Below are 20,855 nucleotides of genomic sequence, written 5' to 3' on the forward strand. Positions count from 1 at the left end.
TGCATTTATCCTATCTATACTCCTCAATAAAAGATTTTTCCTCATTTTCCTATTCTCCAGGGAATAAAGTCCGAACCTATTTAACCACTCCCTATAACTCTAGTCCTTAAGTCCTAGTAATATCCTTGCAACTAATACCCACTAATGGGGGTAGGCTTCAGAGTAAACACAGAGGAAAAATTCAAAGCTGGAGTCCCTACCTATGTTGAGTTCAATGCTGACTGGCATCTCCTGCGATGCCACTGGTGCCAAACTCTATTGTCTCTGCTGTTCCTTTGGATTCATCAGCCTTGTGGAGATGGGGGAGCCTGCTACATCATAATGATCTGGCTTGTGCGTCATGCAGACAGCTGAATAGTAAAATCCATTGTAGACCCCATCCAATGGACAGCCTCAGTTACAAGCCCTATAATGTTATCTAACAATCTTTTAAAACGCATCTTCACAAAGTTGTTTCTGAGTCCATACAAATAGCATCCATAGACTTTCTCCTTCCCAACACTTTGATCAGTCCTCAAACAAAATATGAAACTGACTTGACAGGTACAATCCACCCTTCACAAATCAGAACAATAATCCATTTGATGACATAAGAATTTCCAGCTGAGATTTGCACTCTTCTTCATAATTAAAAAGAATCAAGGATCCGTTAATAACCTTCTTCTGTCCTTGAGTAGTTCCTGTGGATTGAAGATTACTTACTTACACCTTAGACCAGCAAGTTCTGAGGTGACTTAAATGGCAGACTGAAAACCTGCAGAATCTTCCAGATGGGGTAGATATCAATTGGCATGTTCCTTCTGCCATCTATGTTGCACTTTCAAGTGCTCTTTTGAGAGATTTTCATCATTTTGAGAGACTGTGGGTCATGCATTCTCACACATTTATTCTAACAAACTCAGTGTGAGACTTTCCTAAATCCAGATACAAATCAAGTGCTCTGCTTTCCAAAGTTCTCTCCATAACATTAAAAAGGGTCAGTCAAGTTAGTCAAACATGATTTACCTCTGCAAATCTGTATCACATACACCTTAAATCTACATTTTTCCAGATTGTTGAATTTCAAAAGACTTCCCAACCAAGAACTTTAAAACTATGGGGAAATGATTAAGGCCAGCTCCAGAAAATGATGCCTCTAGTTACAGATGCAAGAAAAAGTTGGTGTGAACCCTTTGCAGTTATCTGGTTTTCTGCATTATTTACTCATAATGTGTGATCTAATCTTTATCTAAGTCAAAATAATGCACCAACAAAAACTGCCTAAACTAATAACACAAGCAATTGTACTTTTCACATCTTTATTAAACACATTGTTTAATCATTCACAGTCCAGGCTGGAAAAAGTATGTGAGCCCTTGTATTTAATAATTGCTCTCTTAGCAACAATAACCTCCACCAAACGTTTTATGTAGCTGCTGATCAGACTTGCACAATGGTGAGGAGAATCTTAGACCATTCCTCCAAACAAAACTGTTTCAGTTCATCAATATCCTGGGATACCCTGCATGAAAAGAATTGGGTTAAGGTCTGGACTCTGACTTGGCTATTCCAAAACACAAATTTTCTTCTTTTAAACCATTCTGATGTTGATTTACTCTTGTGTTTTTGGATCATTGCCTTGTTGCTCATCCAACATCTATTAAGCTTCAGGCAATGGACCGCTACCCTGACATTCTCCTGTAAAATTACCTTGATAGTATTTTGAATTCATTGTTTCCTCAACAAATGCAAGCTGTCCAGGCCCTAAGGCAGCCTCAAACCATGATGTTCTTTCCCCTATGCTTCACAGTTGGGATGAGGTTTTGATGATGGTATGCAGTGCCCTTTTTCCTCCAAACATAGTGGTGTGCACTTCTGCTAAAAAGTTCAACTTTTATCTCATCTGTCCATGGAACATTGTGCCAGAATCGCTGTGGAGCATCGTGGTCTTTTGCTGAAAACCAGATCATTGCCAAGGGTTCACAAGCTCTTTCTTGCAACTGTACACTGCTTTCACTCTATGGTAGACTTGTGCCAATCTAGAACTGTGCTTTAAGTAAGGTTCAGATTTGACCTCATTGTTTAAAGAGATGAGATAAGATTATAAGATTACCTTATTTATCATTTGCGTATTGAGACAAACAGTAAAATCTGTTGTTTTTCTCAACAACCGACACATCCAATGTGCTTGGAGCAGCCCACCAGTGTCACCATGCTTCTAGCCAGCATAGCACACCCACAAAATACAAAAATACAAATACTTTATTGTCACCAAACAATTGATACTAGAGCATACAATCATCACAGCGATATTTGTTTCTGCACTTCGTGCCCTCTGAAGTACGAATCTAAGTATAATAAAAATTTAAATTATAAATCATAATTAAAAATAGAAAAGGGAAAGTAAGGTAGTGCAAGTCAGGTCCAGATATTTGGAAGGTACTGCCCAGATCTGGGTCAGGATCTGTTCAGCAGTCTTATCACAGTTGGAAAGAAGCTGTTCCCAAATCTGGCCGTACGTATATTCATGCTCCTGAACCTTCTCCTAGAGGGAAGTGGGAGAAAAAGTGTGTTGGCTAGATGGGACTTATCCTTGATTATCCTGGCAGCACTGCTCCAACAGCGTATGGTGTAAAGTGAATCCAAGGATGGAAGATTGGTTTGTGTGATATGCTGGGCTAGGTTCACGATCTTCTGCAGCTTCTTCCAGTCTTGGACAGGACAACTTCCATACCAGGTTGTGATGCACCCCAGAAGAATGCTTTCTACGGTGCATCTATAAAAATTAGTGAGGGTTTTAGGGGACAGGCCAAATCTCTTCAGCTTTCTCAGGAAGTAAAGGCGCTGGTGGGCCTTCTTGGCAGTGGACTCTGCTTGGTTAGACCAAGTCAGGTCATTTGTGATATTCATCCAAAGGAACTTAGAGCTTTTGACCTGTTTCACCTGCGCACCACCGATGTAGATGGGGTCGTGCAGTCCGTTCCTTCTGAAGTCAACAACCAATTCCTTCGTCTTGTTGACATTGAGGGATAGGTTATTGTCTTCGCACCATGCCACCAGGTTCTTAATTTCCTCTCTGTACTCAGACTCATCATTACCCAAGATGTGGCCTACAGTTGTGGTGTCATCAGCAAACTTATATATTGAGTTCAATGGAAACTTGGCTACACAATCATGGGTGTACAGTGAGTACAGCAGGGGGCTGAGTACACAGCCTTGTGGGGCACCGGTGCTCAGAGTGATTGTAGAGGAGAGCTTGTCCCCTATCTTTACAGCCTAGGTCCTGTCTGTGAGGAAGCTGAAGATCCAGCTGCAGATCTGAGTGCTAAGACCCAGGTTCCGGAGCTTAGGAATCAGTTTATTTGGAATGATGGTATTAAAGGCAGAGCTATAGTCAATGAAAAGGAGCCTTATATTTGCATCTTTATTCTCCAGGTGTTCTAAGGAGGAATGTAGTGCCAGAGAGATGGCATCTGCCATTGACCTGCTGCTCCGGTAGGCGAATTGCAAAGCGTCAAGGTTGACCGGGTAGGTTATGGTTGATGTGTGCCATAACCAATCGCTCAAAGCACTTCATAGCAATTGATGTTAGAGCCACAGGTTGGTAGTCATTCAGGCATGCCACCTTGCTTTCCTTCGGCACCGGGATTATCATTGCCTTCTTAAAACACAAGGGGATCTTAGACTGAAGCAGGGAGCAGTTGAAGATGTCAGCAAACACTCCTTGCTTGCACAGGCCCGGAGAACCCGTCCCGGGCCACCATCTGAGCCCGTCGCCTTCCGTGGATTTATCTTCAGGAAGGCTCTTCTAACGTCTTCTTCGCTGACGATCTTGATGCCACCAGGTCCGGTTCATCCAGAGGGGGCAGGACGCTCCTCTTCTGTTCAAATCTCACGTAGAATACGTTAAGTTCGTCAAGAAGAGAAGCGCTACAGTTATTGATATTCCCAGCCTTTTCTTTGTGCCCAGTGATCACAACTTACTAACCCTAACCTGAATGCCTTTGGAATGAGAGGGGAAACTGGAGCACCTGAAGGAAACCCACATACTCATAGTAAGAGTGTAAAAACTTCTTATGGACAGTAACAGGAATTGAACCCCGATCACTGACCCTCTGTGCTACCATATGACCCCAGATAACCACCATTGAAAGCAGCTAAGAGTTTACTAGGGGGAGGATAGGGAGAAACTGTTTTGCTCATTGCATTTATTTGTAGAAGAGAATGGGTAAAATGGACAAGTAAGCCAGCTGAGTATTTGTAGTCTTAAATTTACCAGGATTGCTACAGACCTCTTATATAGGTAATGAAGCTGCCTGGCAAGTATTCAGATCTGCAGTCACTGAATGGTTAGAAGGAATTATTAAAATAAAAAAAGATTATTTCAGGTGTAAGAATGGTGAGAATTGAAGGCAGATGAAAAATTAGATCTTTTTTGTTGTGGTTAGATCATGAGGAATAGATATGACCTGTTTGAAGCATGATAGATTAGCTTGGCCAAAAAGCCTTCCTCTGTGCTGTAAATTAAATTAAAAATTAGAACACTTCAAAGTACAAATATCAAGTTCTGTTTTGAAAATTGGCAAGCAGAGTTGTAAATTTTGCTGAAATTACCAGATTGGCAAGAAGCAACAGTACCACCTAGTGGTAAGGGATTATTTGCAAAAACAATTGCAAATTACTGTGGATTAATTGAGCCATTGATTACTTTGGGGCACAGCTGCTTATTTGGGACAACTCTTAACAAAAACGAATCAAGAAAACAGCTGGGATTCCCTTTATCTGGGACACCTTGCCACTTAATTGGGATAGGAGACTGTTTGTTTCAAAAGCACACATTCCAAATACAACACCCTTTGCTGAAATTTGATTAGTTGACAAAATCCCTAATTCTTCAACTGAAGGAACAGAAAAAATGAAAACAAAACAGGAATCCAGGCATGGCTCACTGAATGTCTTTTCATTGGCTCGATAAATTAATGTGATAATGTGGTTAGTTGTAAAGCGCACAAGTGGAGGACAACTTTAAAAATGCAAGTCTTTCCAAAGCTTAGAGAAACTATGAAAATAATATGAAGCCAGTTTATCATTTTCAACCTCAAAATATCATGCAAAGCTACAGCTTGGGAAGTTAGTATATGTTGTTACCTATTCAGAAAACAACACAGTCATTTACAGAACCTCTCACTGAAGATTAGTTTTACTAATGGTGTAATTCTGCTGCATCTCCTGGGGATATTTTTGCTTGGCCAGAATATATCCTGCAACTGAGCTAGACTAGACCAGTGGCACCTAATTAATTAACTTGTTTATTTTGGCTTTTTTTCTTAAAGATGTGCTGGGTGCGCTCCAGCTACTACTGCACCACTGCATGCTTTGCGGCCCAGATGCTGGGGACCACTGAGCTAAACCACTTGATAGTTTGGCGAAATAATCAGAACCCAAGCAGCTGCTGAAAACCCATAAGGATTCCATTAGCTGTAACTGCACCTACTGTCATTCTTGGCTGGAAACAATGAAAGGGGTTGATATCTTTTCAAGAAGGGTAGACAATAAAAGAAATTTAAATATCAGACAAATGTAGAGTGCATATAAAAAGAACTCATCCCTCCCTCGGATGTTTTCATGTTTTATTGTTTTTACAACATTAAATCACAGTGGATTTAATTTGGGATTTTTTTTGACAATGATCAATTAAAAATAAGACTTTCATGTCAAAGTGAAAACAAATTTCTACAAATTGGTCTAAATATATTACAATTGTTCAACACAAGATAATTGATTGTATAATTATTCAACCACTTCAAGTCAGTATTTAGTAGATGCACCTTTGGCAGCAATGACAGCCTTGAGTCTGTGAGGATAGGTCTCTTCAGCTTTGCACATCTGGACACTGAAATTTTTCCCCATTTTTCCTTACAAATCTGCTCAAGCTCTGTCAGATTGCATGAGGATTGTGAGTGAACAGCCCTTTTCAAGTCCAGCCACAAATTCTCATTTGGATTGAGGTCTGGACTCTGACTGGACCACTGCGGGACATTAACTTAGTTGTTTTTAAGCCATTCCTGTCTAGCTTTGGGCTTTATGCTTGGGGTCATTGTCTTGCTGGAAAACAAATCTTCTCCCATGTTGCAGTTCTCTTGCAGACTGCACTATGTTCTCCTCCAGGATTTCCCTGTATTTTGCTGCACTCGGCTTACCCTCCACCTTCACAAGTCTTCCAGGGCCTGCTGCAGCAAAGCATCCCCACAGCAAGATTTTAAATCACAGCAAGAGGCAGAAAAGAAAGAGGTAAAAGAAGCTTGGAGAGAAGCTGTTTTTTAAAAAAAAACTGATCGGGGCAAAGAGGCTAGACTGCGCAGGCACGTGATGTAGCACGCCAAAGGTTTAAAAAGACGAGGAAGTTTTCAACAGTTATTTAAATTCAAGGAAGAGGTAAAAGAAGCTCGGAGAGAAGCTGTTTTTTTTTAAACTGATCGGGGCAAAGAGGTTAGACTGCACAGGCGTATGACGTAGCGCGCCAAAAGTTTAAGAAAGACCGCCATATACAGCGGCCAATGTCGGAGTGGACTGAGGCAGAGTGGGATGGCTTTGGCTCAATCAGGCTTCGGCGAGAACAGGCAGAGGTGAGGTTGAACAGGGCACGACTGTATAAGCACGTGAAAGTCGGCCTCTGAGATCAATGGGGGAATTTAAAAAGCAAGTAGAGGCTGAGTACAAGCTTCACTCCAGGTGAGGTAAGGCCAGGTAAGCTCCTTTAATTAATCTAATTAGCTTAGGAGTAGGTAATGGAGGCATCAGTTAGGGCAGTTGAGTGCTCCATTTGCAGTATGTGGGAAGTCAGGGTGAACACAGCAGTCCCTGATGACTACACCTGCAAAAGGTGCACCCAGCTGCAACTCCTGACAAACCGTGTTAGGGAACTGGAGCTGGATGAACTTCGGATCATTTGGGAGGCAGAGGCAGAAATAGACAGGAGTTTCAGGGAGATAGTTACCCCTAGGAGTCAGGAGACAGGTAGTTGGGTGACTATCAGGAGAGGGAAGGGGAGTAGACAGGAAGAGCAGAGCACCCCTGTGGCTGTTCCCATCAACAATAAGTATACCGTTTTGGATACTGTTGGTGGGGATGACCTACCAGGGACAAGTTGCAGTGGTTGCGTCTCTGGCACCGAGACTGGACCTTCAGCTCAGAAGGGAACGAGGGAAAAAGGAGGGAAAAGGAGAGCAGAAGTGATAGGGGATTCGATAGTTAGGGAGACAGATAGGAGGTTCTGTGGAAGAGATCGAGAATCCCGGATGGTCTGTTGCCTCCCTGGTGCCAGGGTCCGTGATATCTCGGATCAAGTTCTCAGTATTCTCAAGAGGGAGGGTGAGCAGCCGGATGTCGTGGTCCATGTAGGGACCAATAACGTGGGTAGGAAGAGTGAGGAGGTCCTGAAAGGTGAGTTTAGGGAGCTAGGTGCCAAGTTAAAGGACAGGACCTCCAGGATAGCAATCTCAGGATTGCTACCACTGCCACGAGCAGGTGGGTTTAGAAATAGTAAGATAGTGCAGATCAACACGTGGCTGAAGACATGGTGCAGGAGGGAGGGCTTCAGATTTATAGATAATTGGGCAGTTTTCCAGGGAAGGTGGGACCTGTTCTGGCGGGACAGTTTACATCTGAACTGGAGGGGGACAAATATTCTTGCAGGTAGGTTTGCTAGAGAGGCTCCAGTGGATTTAAACTAGATACGAGGGGGGAGGGGAACCAGAGTGTAGGAACAGATGTATGGGAGAAGGAAGAAAAAGACAATAAAGTTCTTTGTATGTTTACAGATAAACAGAGAGGAAGAGGTGGAGAATTTCTTAAATGCATTTATTTTAATGCTAGGAGCATTGTAAGAAAGGTGGATGAGCTTAGAGCACGGATTGATACCTGGAAATATGATGATGTAGCTATTAGTGAAACATGGTTGCAGGAGGGGTGTGATTGGCAACTAAATATTCCTGGATTTTGTTGCTTCAGGTGTGATAGAATCAGAGGGACAAGTGGGGGAGGTGTTGTGTTGCTTGTCAGAGAAAATATTACAGCAGTGCTCTGGCAGGATAGATTAGAGGGGTCATCTAGGGAGTTGGTTATTAGTTTCAATATAATTATGGCCAAGGATAGGACTGGACCCAGGGTTGAGATTTTTGATTGGAGAAAGGCTAACTTTGAGGAGATGCAAAAGGATTTGGAAGGAGTGGATTGGGACAATTTATTTTATGGGAAGGATGTAATAGAGAAATGGAGGTCATTTAAAGGTGAAATTTTGAGGGTACAGAATCTTCATGTTCCTGTTAGGTTGAAAGGAAAGGTTAAAAGTTTGAGAGAGCCATGGTTTTCAAGGGATATTGGAAACTTGGTTAGGAAAAAGAAAGATCTACAATAAATATAGGCAGCATGGAGTAAATGAGGTGATCGAGGAATATAAAGAATGTAAGAAGAATCTTAGGAAAGAAATTAGAAAAGCTAAAAAATACGAGGTTGCTTTGGCAAGTAACGTGAAAATAAATCCAAAGGGTTTCTACAATTAAATTAATAGCAAAAGGATAGTGAGGGATAAAATTGGTCCCTTAGAGAATCAGAGTGGACAGCTATGTGTGGAGCCAAAAGAGATGGGGGTGGGGGGGATTTTGAATAATTTCTTTTCTTCAGTATTTACTAAGGAGAAGGATATTGAATTGTGTAAGGTAAGGGAAACAAGTAGGGAAGTTATGGAAACTGTGATGATTAAAGAGGAGGAAGTACTTTTAAGGAATATAAAAGTGGTTAAATCTCGGGGTCCTGACAGGATATTCTCTAGGACCTTGAGGGAAGTTAGTGTGGAAATAGCAGGGGCTCTGACAGAAATATTTCAAATGTCATTAGAAACAGGGATGGTACCGGAGGATTGGCGTATTGCTCATGTGGTTCCATTGTTTAAAAAGGGTTCTAAGAGTAAACCTAGCAATTATAGGCCTATCAGTTTGACGTCAGTGGTGGGTAAATTAATGGAAAGTATTCTTAGAGATAGTATATATAATTATCTGGATAGACAGGGTCTGATTAGGATCAGTCAACATGAATTTGTATGTGGAAGGCCATGTTTGACAAATCTTATTGAATTTTTTTTGAAGAGGTTACTATGAAAGTTGACAAAGGTAAAGCAGTGGATGTTGTCTATATGGACTTCAGTAAGGCCTTTGACAAGGTTCCACACGGAAGATTAGTTACGAAGGTTCAATCGTTAGGTATTAATATTGAAGTAGTAAAATGGATTCAACAGTGGCTGGATGGGAGATGCCAGAGAGTAGTGGTGGATAACTGTTTATCAGGTTGGAGGCCGGTGACTAGTGGTGTGCCTCAGGGATCTGTACTAGGTCCAATATTGTTTGTCATATGCATTAATGATCTGGATGACGAGGTGGTAAATTAGATTAGTAAGTATGCAGATGATACTAAGGTAGGTGGCGTTGTGGATAATGAAGTAGGTTTTCAAAGCTTGCAGAGAGATTTAGGCCAGTTAGAAGAGTGGGCTGAACAATGGCAGAGTTTAATGCTGATAAGTGTGAGGTGCTACATTTTGGTAGGAATAATCCAAATAGGACATACATGGTAAATGGTAGGGCATTGAAGAATGCAGTGGAACAGAATGATCTAGGAATAATGGTGCATAGTGTGGATAGGGTGGCGAAGAAAGCTTTTGCTATGTTGGCCTTTATAAATCGGAGCATTGAGTATAGGAGTTGGGATGTAATGTTAAAATTGTACAAGGCTTTGGCAAGGCCGAATTTGGAGTATTGTGTACAGTTCTGGTCACCGAATTATAGGAAAGATGTCAGCAGAATAGAGAGAGTACAGAGAAGATTTACTAGAATGTTACCTGGGTTTCAGCACCTAAGTTACAGGGAAAGGTTGAACAAGTTAGGTCTTTATTTTTTGGAGCATAGAAGGTTGAGGGGGACTTGATAGAGGTATTTAAAATTATGAGGGGGATAGATAGAGTTGACGTGGATAGATTTTTTCCACTGAGAGTAGGGGAGATTCAAACAAGAGGACATGAGTTGAGAGTTAGGGGACAAAGGTTTAAGGGTAACACAAGAGGGAATTTCTTTACTCAGAGAGTGGTAGCTGTGTGGAACGAGCTTCCAGTAGAAGTGGTAGAGGCAGGTTCGGTATTGTCATTTGAAGTAAAATTGGATAGGTATATGGACAGGAAAGGAATGGAGGGCTATGGGCTGAGTGCGGGTCAGTGGGACTAGGTGAGGGTAAGCGTTTGGCATGGACTAGAAGGGCCGAGATGGCTTGTTTCCGTGCTGTAGTTGTTATATGGTTTATATGGTTATAATGCAGCCACCACTGTGCTTCATGGTAGGGATGGTGTGGTTTTGTTGATGTGCGGTATTTTGGCTTGTGCCCAACATAGTGATTAATCTGACAGCCAAAAAGCTCAATTTTGGTTTCATAAGACCACAGAACCTTCTTCCAGCTTACTTCAGAGTCTCCCACATACCTTCTGGTAAACATTAGTTGAGATTTCATGAGAGTTTTTTTTTAAAACAGTGTCTTTCTCTTTGCCACTCTCCCACAAAGATGTAACTGGTGAAGCACCCAGGCACCAGATGTTGTATACACAACCTCTCCTATCTCAGACATTGAACCTTATAACTCCTCCAGAGTAGCCATGGATCTGATGGTGGCCTCCCTCACTAGTCCCCTTCTTGCACGGTCATTCAGTTTTTGAGGATGGCCTGCTCTAGGCAAATTTAAAGCTGTGGCATATTCTTTCCATTTCTTGATGATTGACTTAACTGTACACCAAGGGAAATACAGTGACTTGGAAATTTTCTTGTCTCCATCTCCCAACTTATGTCTTTCAACAAACTTTTTGCGAAGTTGCTTAGAGTGTTCTTTTGTCTTCATGGTGTAGTTTTTGCCAGGATACTGATTGTTGGACCTTCCAGATACAGGTGTATTTTTACTACAATGATTTGAAACATCTTGACTGCACACAGGTCTTCAAAAACAGATCTCCATTTAACTAATTATGTGACTTCTAAAACCAATTGGCTGCACCAGGGATGATTTAGTGTGGCATATTAAAGAGGGTGAATACTTAAGCAATCAATAATATTGTGTTTTATATTTGTAATTAATTTAGATCACTTTGTAGAGATCTGTTTTCACATTGACGCGAAAAAGTCATTTTCTGTTGATCATGTCAAAAAAGACAAAATAAATTCACTGTAATTCAATGTTGTAAAACAATAAAACATGAAAACTTCTAAGGGAGCTGAATACTTTATATAGACAGTGTAGGTGGCTTTTTTAGTTTGTATATATTGCTGAATGATAGCAATTTCAAGGAATATTAAGATTAGAACAACATGGCGGCACGTTCGCATGCAGCAGCCCCCTCTCGGGGGCCAAATAAAGGGGGTTCTCTTTTTGTTAACTTCGGGTACTGCAGAGCTATTCCATCAGTGAGCTATTCATTGATTGGAGTAACTGAACTGGTGTCAGCGGCGGAGCCAGTTTGGGTTCGGTAGAGCTGGCCTGGCTGCGGACTGTGTTGCTGATCGTTACTCAAAGGCATCAGAGTTACTGCATGAAGGCAATGGATAATATAATCATGGGAGATTGTCTCGGACATTTCACTTGCGACAAAAGACTGTTGGTCAGTGATAACACAAGTTGCTACAAGCCCATGTGCTAGACATGGAAGCTGTGTAGCCTTGGTTGTAGCAAGGACTAGGCCTCAAGCTGTGGGCTTACCTAGTGCTGCCCACTAGGCATTGCTGCGTGTTGTCCATGCTTGGTTGGCCTCTCCCATTGGTGCTGCTTTCCCATGATCGAGTGGTGGAATGGAAGGCTGGATTGCGTGTGTCTGCACACTACCAGGAGACTTTACCATCAATTGTGGACATTGCTGATGGCCTTCGACTATATATGTCTTTTTCTCCCATGTGACAATGCTTCTTTTTTATTCTATTTTGAATATGCTATTTTGTTTGCTTTTGTACCTTGGCCCCATATGAACGCCGTTTCATTTGCTGTAGCTATAATGGTTGAATGATAATTAAACTTGATTTGATAACTAGAGGGCATTATTGCTGCTGACATCTAATATTTTAAATTCACCAGTTTTATGGCATTCAAGTCTTCCAAAGGCAATTATTTCAGATTCTCACCATCCAACCACCCTGCACCCCCCATGCACACACATCTCCAAAATTATTTGAAGAGCAAGCTGAAATAAATGGGAAGGAATCATAAGATTGTAGAGCTGTACAATCCCCAGCACCAAAAGCACTTATATGCACCAGGATGAGTCCCTTACCAAAGTTACTATTGCACATTCAGCAGTCAGTTGGGCAGCACTGAAGAGAGTCCGTACGAACCGGTATATATGCTTATGTTCGGGGTCACGTTTATAATAATCTACTGGCACTTCTTCTTTCTGCAAGATGAAACAAAAACTCAAAAAGTTATTATTGATAAAGCACTTTCTCCAAAATAAATTCAACTGCAGCTAAACAGCACTTCTAGAGCTTCTATCAATATCATGCTTGCACTATTCAAACTAGTTGGCCACAAAAGTCACCAAATTACATTCACCAATTACCACAGCCAAGTTCTGGAGCATGGCATGCAACAAAATGACAGAAATTCAATTTTTGTCAGCTCTGGATCCACCCTCACCACGTGCCAGTGTTCTCCAGCAAAGTTGCATGACGTAAGCTTATCAGATAACTGACTGTGAAGAACATAATTCCAGACACTCGAGCCCAGTTGAAAAAGTTCTTTCAGTAAATGGATTTGTATATTTAAAAAAAATGGAAATGGAAGTAACTTAGCAGTCACACTACATGTGTGCACCAACGCCATAGGCATGATTCCTATTAAATGAAACAGACTAGATAACTACGCTATAATGATAAACAACTAAAAAGAAAATTGACAAGTGCTCCCTGCTTTAATTCTTCCCAATATATCAACAACTGGAATGATGTTGCCTCCTGCACTCAAACAGAACCTTCAAATTTCATTACTTTTATTGTCCTAATCTTTGCATGTTTTGTCTTTGACTCTTTCCTTCCAGGATCTCCGTCTTGGGAAGTAGGCTAGTGACAAACATCCTTTTACAAGACTATAGGCACTCACCATCTCGATTATACTTCCTTCCACTCTGCTTTCTTGAAGGATTTCATACCTTTTTCCCAGTTTTTCAAACTCTGCCATAGTTGAATAAACTTTCTTGAGGTTCCAGCTGGGTATTGATTTTAACTAACATTTCCATGACAAACTCTGCCATCTTCATCAGGGATTATGCCTGGGCACATCTAGTCCAGTGGTAGTTGCACCCCCGTCATTTGTCCATCCTGATTGGTTAGTCCTCATCCAAACAGGTTTCTGCTGCTCCGTCTTGTTTACAATTAAATTCCAGTTCTTACTTGCAGCGAGATCTTCGTCTTTTTTAAAATTCTTTTCCTCTAGTTTTAATTCAATGGCTTCCTTCACCAGGTGTCCAAAAAGCCATTGGCATAGTACAGTAGTTTTGTGCCGAAGTCAATCCTATGTCCATAGTGAATGCAATGCTCTTTTACTGCTGATTTCTCCGCGTAACCCAAGCAGACACACCTGTGCTCCTTGACATGAGCCTCCACTGTGCATCCCATCTGGCCGACGCATGCTGCTCCGCATTCACTGGGAACCCTATAAAACCCCAGGCATCCTGTGTCCTAAGCCATCTTTGACCCACACTATGCTGTGATCTGAGCTTCCTTATGGGTTTGTGGATGGTATTAATCTGATATTTCTTCAGGATCCAGGTGAATCTTGCAGAAACAATGGAAATACAGGGAAGACATGTGGCAGCGATGGGCTCCTCTTTGTTGTTAGGTTTCCTGGTTTTTCCTTCCACCCTTTTAAAGGCCCAATTGATTTCCTTCACCTTGTAGCCATTACATAGGAACATCATGTGTAATTGTCTTATTTCCTTGTGGATACTCTCTGGGTCCAAAATAGTTTTTGCACGGTTTGCACAGTAGAAAGAACTGCTCTACACTGGGAAGCATGATGGTGGCTGTTAATGGTGAGGTACAAGCCTGTGTCAGTGGGTTTCTGATAGACGCCATGTCCGAGGCTACCATCCAGTTTCCATCATATTAGAATGTCCAGGAATGGAAGACAACCATCTCCATTGTAAATTGAATTTTTGGATGAATTCTGTTCATATGGTTGTGAAACTAGAGGAAAAGAATTTTAACAAAGACGAAGGTCTTGTTCTTAAGTAAGAACTGGAATCTGATTGTAAAGAAGGTGGAACAATGAAAACCTGATTTGTTGAGGATTAACAAATCAGGAGGGACAGATGATGGAGATGTAATTACCACATGACTACACACGGTCAGCCATCATCTCTGATGAAGATGGTGTCATCAAACGTTGGTTAAAATTGATACTTGTACCTGGCTGGAAGCATGAGAAGAGTTCATTCATCATATGCGCCGGGAAAGCACTAACTCCTTTTTCTCTCATCGTTGCTACGACGACAAGATTTTCCATACAAGTGTTCTGAGATGTTTCCTTCTTCCTTCTGTTTACTACTAATTGACAGAGCCCTCATACTTATTTCCTGTAAGTTTGCTCTCATCCCCTCTCCTCTTGAAAAGGGCAAAGATAAAGTTCCACTGGTCTTCACTTTCCACTCCACTAGGTTTCACATTCAACATGTCCTCTTTCACAGTTTCAATGAAATTCTACCACTGACCACATCTTACCCTTCCTTCTCAGCATTTCAAAGGGAACCTTCGAGTCTCCCTGATCCACTCTTCCAATCCCACCCCACCACTTCTTACAGCACTTTTCCATGAAACCATGGATGCAAAACCTCCCTTTTTATCTTTTCCCTTCCCATCCTTTGTGGACACAAACAAATCAATCTTAAATTTTACAACTTAAGGCAAGTCATTTTCTCTAGCTGTATTAGAGCCAATCATTTCTGCTGAAATTCATTTATTTGTGATATTATCTCAATTTTCTCCTTCTATTAGCCCTACCTGACACACTGGGCATATCCCATAGCCCTGTATTTCACAACTTTTGTTTTCTTATGCTTTTTAACTGCCTCATTTAGTTTTTGCTCATTTTTCCTGTCTAATTGCCCCTATTAATTAATTAACTGTATGATCTTTATAACCTATCCCCACAGCAACCTTGGCATCATCCTATCAGAGCCACTGATTTTTTCCTATCTATTTGCTACATTGCCCTCTCAACAACTTAAAATCAACTGCTTTCTCGCTTCTTCAACTTCAATAAAAGGCTTAATCCAAAACATCAACTGTTTTCGCTTTCCACGGATGCTATGTGACCTGCTGAGTTTTATTTCAGATTTCCAGTATCTACATTACATTTTTATATTTTTCACCCAAATACTTCATTGTGATGTAATGTCTCCAGCAAAAATAAATGGTGGACTAACGTCTTTTTCTGGATTGGGTGCATTGCCATTGCACTCTATAGTTGAACTACCAGACGATATAAGGAGGCCAGAAAGTTAAAAGACAGGACGAAAGAGGTTGAAATACAAGAGCCATGTGTTGGGACATCAAATGAAAGATAAAGGAGGGCCAAATATGTGTGTACAGTCTGAATGGTGCCGTTGCCTAAACCTAACGTATGTACAGAGGCCTACATAATAACGCAAACATGACTGGCTATTGGTACATCAGTCTTTATGTCCACAAAGAAAGTTCAAAGACTTCAATGTCTATTCAGAATGTTTTGTTTAGTTGCTCATTTTGTAAGAACTTTGTGTGCTAAGAATTGTAAGATTTCAATAAGAGTACTTACAGTCAACGGATGCAGCTTCTCATCAAAAATATCTATTGATCTGTCTGAATCTCTGCAGGAAAAAAAACACAAAATACACTGATCACTCATTACCTTTTTCCAGCCTGTAATCTACATTTTTCAGCTCCTTCAACTACAAGGCTACATAAGTTTCTTTGCTCAGTATTGCTCTCTTCGCCCATGCCTTTCAAAATTATTTCAGTTCAGTAATTCACATTTTGTAGATCTAGTGACCTTTTGTTACATGTAGAACAGTAAAACTCAGATTTTCCTGATTTAGGAGCTCCAGAAATAAGAAGTATATTGAATATTTAGCATTAGTATTACCAAATCAGCCCAAACCAATCATGTTTACTTATCCATGAAACCTTGCTCACCTTATTTCATCTATCCTAACGAAGTATTCATCTATTCCTTTCTGCATTGTTTTTATTTACCTCTGTTTAAAAATATATTCAAATACCATTTGCCTTAACTGTAAAATATGAAAGTGGATTCCATATTTTTAAGTATTTGCTGGGCTGTTTCTTATTAATTTCTTAGTGATCAATCACATTGTTTTATTAACATACATCAGAAGTATTTCATTTCACCAACCTTCAAATAAGACTACATGACATAGGAGCAGAATTAGACCATTTGGTCCATCAAGTCTGCTTCACCATTCTGATCCTTCATCCCCTCCTCAGCTCCATTCCCCAGTCTTCTCCACATAACCTTTGTTGCAGTGTCCAATCAAGACCCTGTCAAGTTCTGTCTTAAATACACCCAACAACCTGGCCTCTACAGCTGCCTGTGGTAATAAATTCCACTAATTCACCACCATCTGGCTAAAGAAATTTCTCTGCATCTTTGTTTTAAATGGACACCCCTCCATCTTGAGGCTGTGCCCTCTTGTCCTTGACTCCCCCACATGGGAAACATCTAGACATTTCAACATTTGAAAGGTTTCAGTGAGATTCCCCTCCAGCCTTCTAAATTCCAGTGAGTACAGACCCAGAACCATCAAACGTTCCTTGTTATTATTATTTAATTATTTATGGTTTTATATTGCTAACTTTCTACACTATTCTTGGTTGGTGCGACTGTAACAAAACCCAATTTCCCTCAGGATCAATAAAGTATGTCTGTCTGTCTTGTACGATAACCTTTTCATTCCTGGAATCATCCTTGTGAACCTCCTCTGAACCATCTCTAATTTCAGCACATCTTCTCTCAGATGAGGAGGCCAAAACTGTTATAATGCTCACTGTAAAGCTTCACCAGTGCCTTATAAAGCCTTAGCATCACATCCCTGTTCTTGTATTCTGGACCTCTTGAAATGAGTGCTAACATTGCATTTGCCTTCCTCATCAGTGATTCTACCTGCAAGTTAACCTTTAAGGTGTTCTGCACAAAGGCTCCAAAGTCCCTTTGCATCTCATATTTTTGGATTTTCTCCGTTTAGAAAATAGTCTGCACATTTATTTCAACTACCAAAGCACATAACCACACATTTTTCAACACTATTTCATTTGCCACTTTCTTGTCCATTCTTCTAATCTGTCTAAGTCCTTCTGCAGCCTACCTGTTTCCTCAACACTATCTGCCCCTCCACCAATCTTTGTATCATCTGCAAACTTGGTAACAAAGCCATCTATTCCATTATCTAAATCATTGATATACAGCATAAAAAGAAGCGGTCCCAACACTGACATGTGTTGGGACACCACTGGTAACTGGCAGCCAACCAGAAAAGAATCCTTTTATTCCCACTCGCTGTCTCCTACCAATCAGCCAGTACTCTAATCATGCCAGTAACTTTCCTGTAATATCATGGGCTCTTAACTTGGTAAGCAGTCTCACGTGTGGCACCTTGTCAAAGATCTTCTGAAAGTCCAAGAATACAACACCCACTGCAACCCCTTTATCTATCCTTCTTGTAATCCCCTCAAAGAATTCCAACAGGTGTGTCAGGCAAGATTTTTCCCTGAAGGAAACTGTGCTAATTTGCCCCATCTTGTCCTGTGTCACCAAATACTCCATAACCATATCCTTCACAACTGACTCCAACATCTTCCCAACCACTGAGGTCAGGCTTACTGGTCCTTTCTGTTGTCCTTCTCTTTTCTTTGCAATCTTCCAGTCCTCTAGCACCATGCAAAAGTCCAATAACTTTTGAAAAATCACTACTAATACCTCTACAGTCGCTACTGCTACCTCTTTCAGAACCATAGGGTGCAGTTCATCTGGTTGAGGTGACCTAGGTACTCTTAGGTCTTTCAGCTTTTTGAGCACCTTCTCCCTTGTAATAGGAGTTCCTGGACACAGCAACCTCTACATATAAAGAATCTGTAATTTATTACGAATAAATCTGGAGATCTCCCAAGTATGATCACTGCAAATTACCCAAGCACAAGCACAGGCACTGGAATTACAGCAACTTTACATTTTTCAATGCAAGCTCTTGATCTCACATGAAAAGACTTGGAACAAGGCATGCAAATTGCAATGACCCTTGGCTCCGCTGATTTATACATTTTCTAGGTACTCTTAAAAATATTTTTGCATATAAGCTAACAAGTCCATTAAGTATAACTTAAACATAGAAAAAATGCATGAACAAAAATTATTTCAATTTTTATGCTTAACTGTCCATGTAATTTTTGTATTCAAGTCCTGGAACAGCACGTGGAAGATCTCACCTTCTACATCTAAAGCAGGGCACTCTCTGAGTAGCGGCTAGTGCATGGCTTCAAAGCAAGTGGCATTTCAACCACTGCCTCAAAGGTTCTTCTGCCTGCCACAGAAAAGATGCGACAGACAATGGATCTGGAGTCCATTTTAAGCATCCAGAGTCATGAGAATTTTATTAAATTCCCACAGGCATGATCAAACCCTATATATTCACAATAATTCATACTGATGGAAAGACATATGGCAAGATGCATATGGAAACTATAAATTGAGATACAAGCTGGCCAATAGCATTTTTAATGCAAATCAAAGGGGATGAATTTTGCTCTTTCTTTCCAAATATAAACCTTTAGAGCAACTTTTCTTTCTAAAATAAACACATATAAACATACAAAGGGTCAGTGTGGACATGGTGGAGGATTACAAGTATCTGGGGATACAAACTGACAATAAACTGGACTGGTCAAAGAACACTGAGGCTGTCTACAAGAAGGGTCAGAGCTGTCTCTATTTCCTGAGGGGACTGCGGTCCTTTAACATCTGCCGGATGATACTGAGGATGTTCTACGAGTTTGTGGTGGCCAGTGCTATCATGTTTGCTGTTGTGTGCTAGGGCAGCAGGATGAGGGTAGTAGACACCAACAGAATCAACAAACTCATTCGCAAGGCCAGTGATGTTGTTGGGGTGGAACTGAACTCTCTGACAGTGGTGTCTGAAAAGAGGATGCTGTCCAAGTTGCATGCCATCTTGGACAATGTCTCCTGTCCACTCCATAATGTACTGGTTAGGCACAAGAGTACATTCAGCCAGAGACTCATTCCACTGAGATGCAACACTGAGCATCATAGGAAGTCATTCCTGCCTGTGGCCATCAAACTTTACAACTCCTCCCTCGGAGTGTCAGACACTCTGAGCCAATAGGCTGGTCCTGGACTTATTTCCACTTGGCATAATTTACTTATTATATTTTAATTATTTCTGGTTGTATTTTGCTATATTTCTACTCTATCATTGGTTGGTGCAACTGTAACGAAACCCAATTTCCCTCGGGATCAATAAAGTATGTCTGTCTGTCTATTTGCCCCTTTTTTTGTTGTTAATCAGGCTGATTCTCGACTGGCTCAAGGATTCATTTAAGCTATGTTCCAAAAGCTACTGTACTATTCAGAAAACTTTTTCCATATTTTGCAAAAATTTCAGAAATGATTGCACATTTTTGTTGGAAAGAGATGGTAGGAGATAAAGGAGCGAAATAATTAGCTGGTGTTCAGCTCCAGCCATAATGACAAAAATTTCAGTTTAAAAAATTATAGGGATTAAAGTCGATCAGTGTCCTAAACTAATGGACTACATACTAACATTTTGAAAAGGAAGGCTACATGAAATAATGGGCGTGTTTATTTGGACCTTCCAGAATGCCTTAGAATTTGAAACATTCTATGTGGATTAAAAATAGGAATTTTTTTGGAGGCTAACTAAGAGGCTAGTTAGCTTCATAAAAAGAAAAAATGCAAGAATATTTGTTCTTATTTGATACATGCTAAAAGAGCAATTAGAAAATAATCTTATGATTTAGGATTATTATAGATTTATGAAGGACTTTGGCAGATTTACTAGTGCTTTCAGGAATTGTAATTAACAGGGTAGGTACATTTTGATTTTCAAAAAAAAACATTCAACAAGGAAATAAAAATTATAATACTAAAGAATGGTGCTCAGACCCTGTATTAATAGACAAAAATAATGTTGACACACAATTCATTTTTGGATGAAATTGACAGACCACCTAAAAATTTACAACATTTTCTGGTTATATTTTGGTTCTCCAATATCTTCAATAATTTTCTTTTAAGTGTTTCACGGTGACCAGCTGCAACTACTTTTCACCAAGTTATTCAATGATTCAGCCTCCAACAATGACTTAAGGAGAGAATACAGCTGATAATCCATCCAAGTTTGTCAGCCATGTAAAGGATGCAAAGGGATTAGCAAGAATGTGGCAAACATGATGCAATTTGGAAAACTGTGATATAGAAAACAAGAGAATCAATTTTTCTTTTAAAAGGGTAATAAGCATACACAAATCACAGAATGATTGATATTCAGGTAATTAAGAAAGCAAATATTATGTTAGCTTTAAATCAAAGAAACTAGAGAACAAGAATAAAAAGCTCTCAGTAATTTTACAGGCCTTATTGAGATGACACTCAAGGTATTTATACACCTTGGTTTTCTAACTCAAAGATAGATATAATTATCAAGGTAATACAATGAAACTTTATTGGATTCTTTCTTATATGAAGATTTACAAGGAGAGATTGAACATACTTAGAAA

General features: G+C 40.4%; 1 protein-coding gene across 4 annotated transcripts in view; it reads right to left on the reverse strand.

Annotated features, from left to right (window-relative positions):
* ccnyl1 (cyclin Y-like 1) overlaps positions 1 to 20,855 on the reverse strand; it is a 91,293-nt gene that overhangs the window by 27,119 nt on the left and 43,319 nt on the right. For all 4 annotated transcript variants that reach the window (XM_059967315.1, XM_059967317.1, XM_059967319.1 and 1 more), the window contains 2 exons: positions 15,844 to 15,895; positions 12,326 to 12,445 (listed from right to left, as the gene is read on the reverse strand). In XM_059967315.1, coding sequence (XP_059823298.1) covers positions 12,326 to 12,445; positions 15,844 to 15,895 — 172 coding nt within the window. The remainder of the gene's footprint in view (positions 1 to 12,325; positions 12,446 to 15,843; positions 15,896 to 20,855) is intronic.

Source organism: Hypanus sabinus, chromosome 4 (genome assembly GCF_030144855.1).
Source record: "Hypanus sabinus isolate sHypSab1 chromosome 4, sHypSab1.hap1, whole genome shotgun sequence".
Taxonomy (NCBI): domain Eukaryota; kingdom Metazoa; phylum Chordata; class Chondrichthyes; order Myliobatiformes; family Dasyatidae; genus Hypanus; species Hypanus sabinus.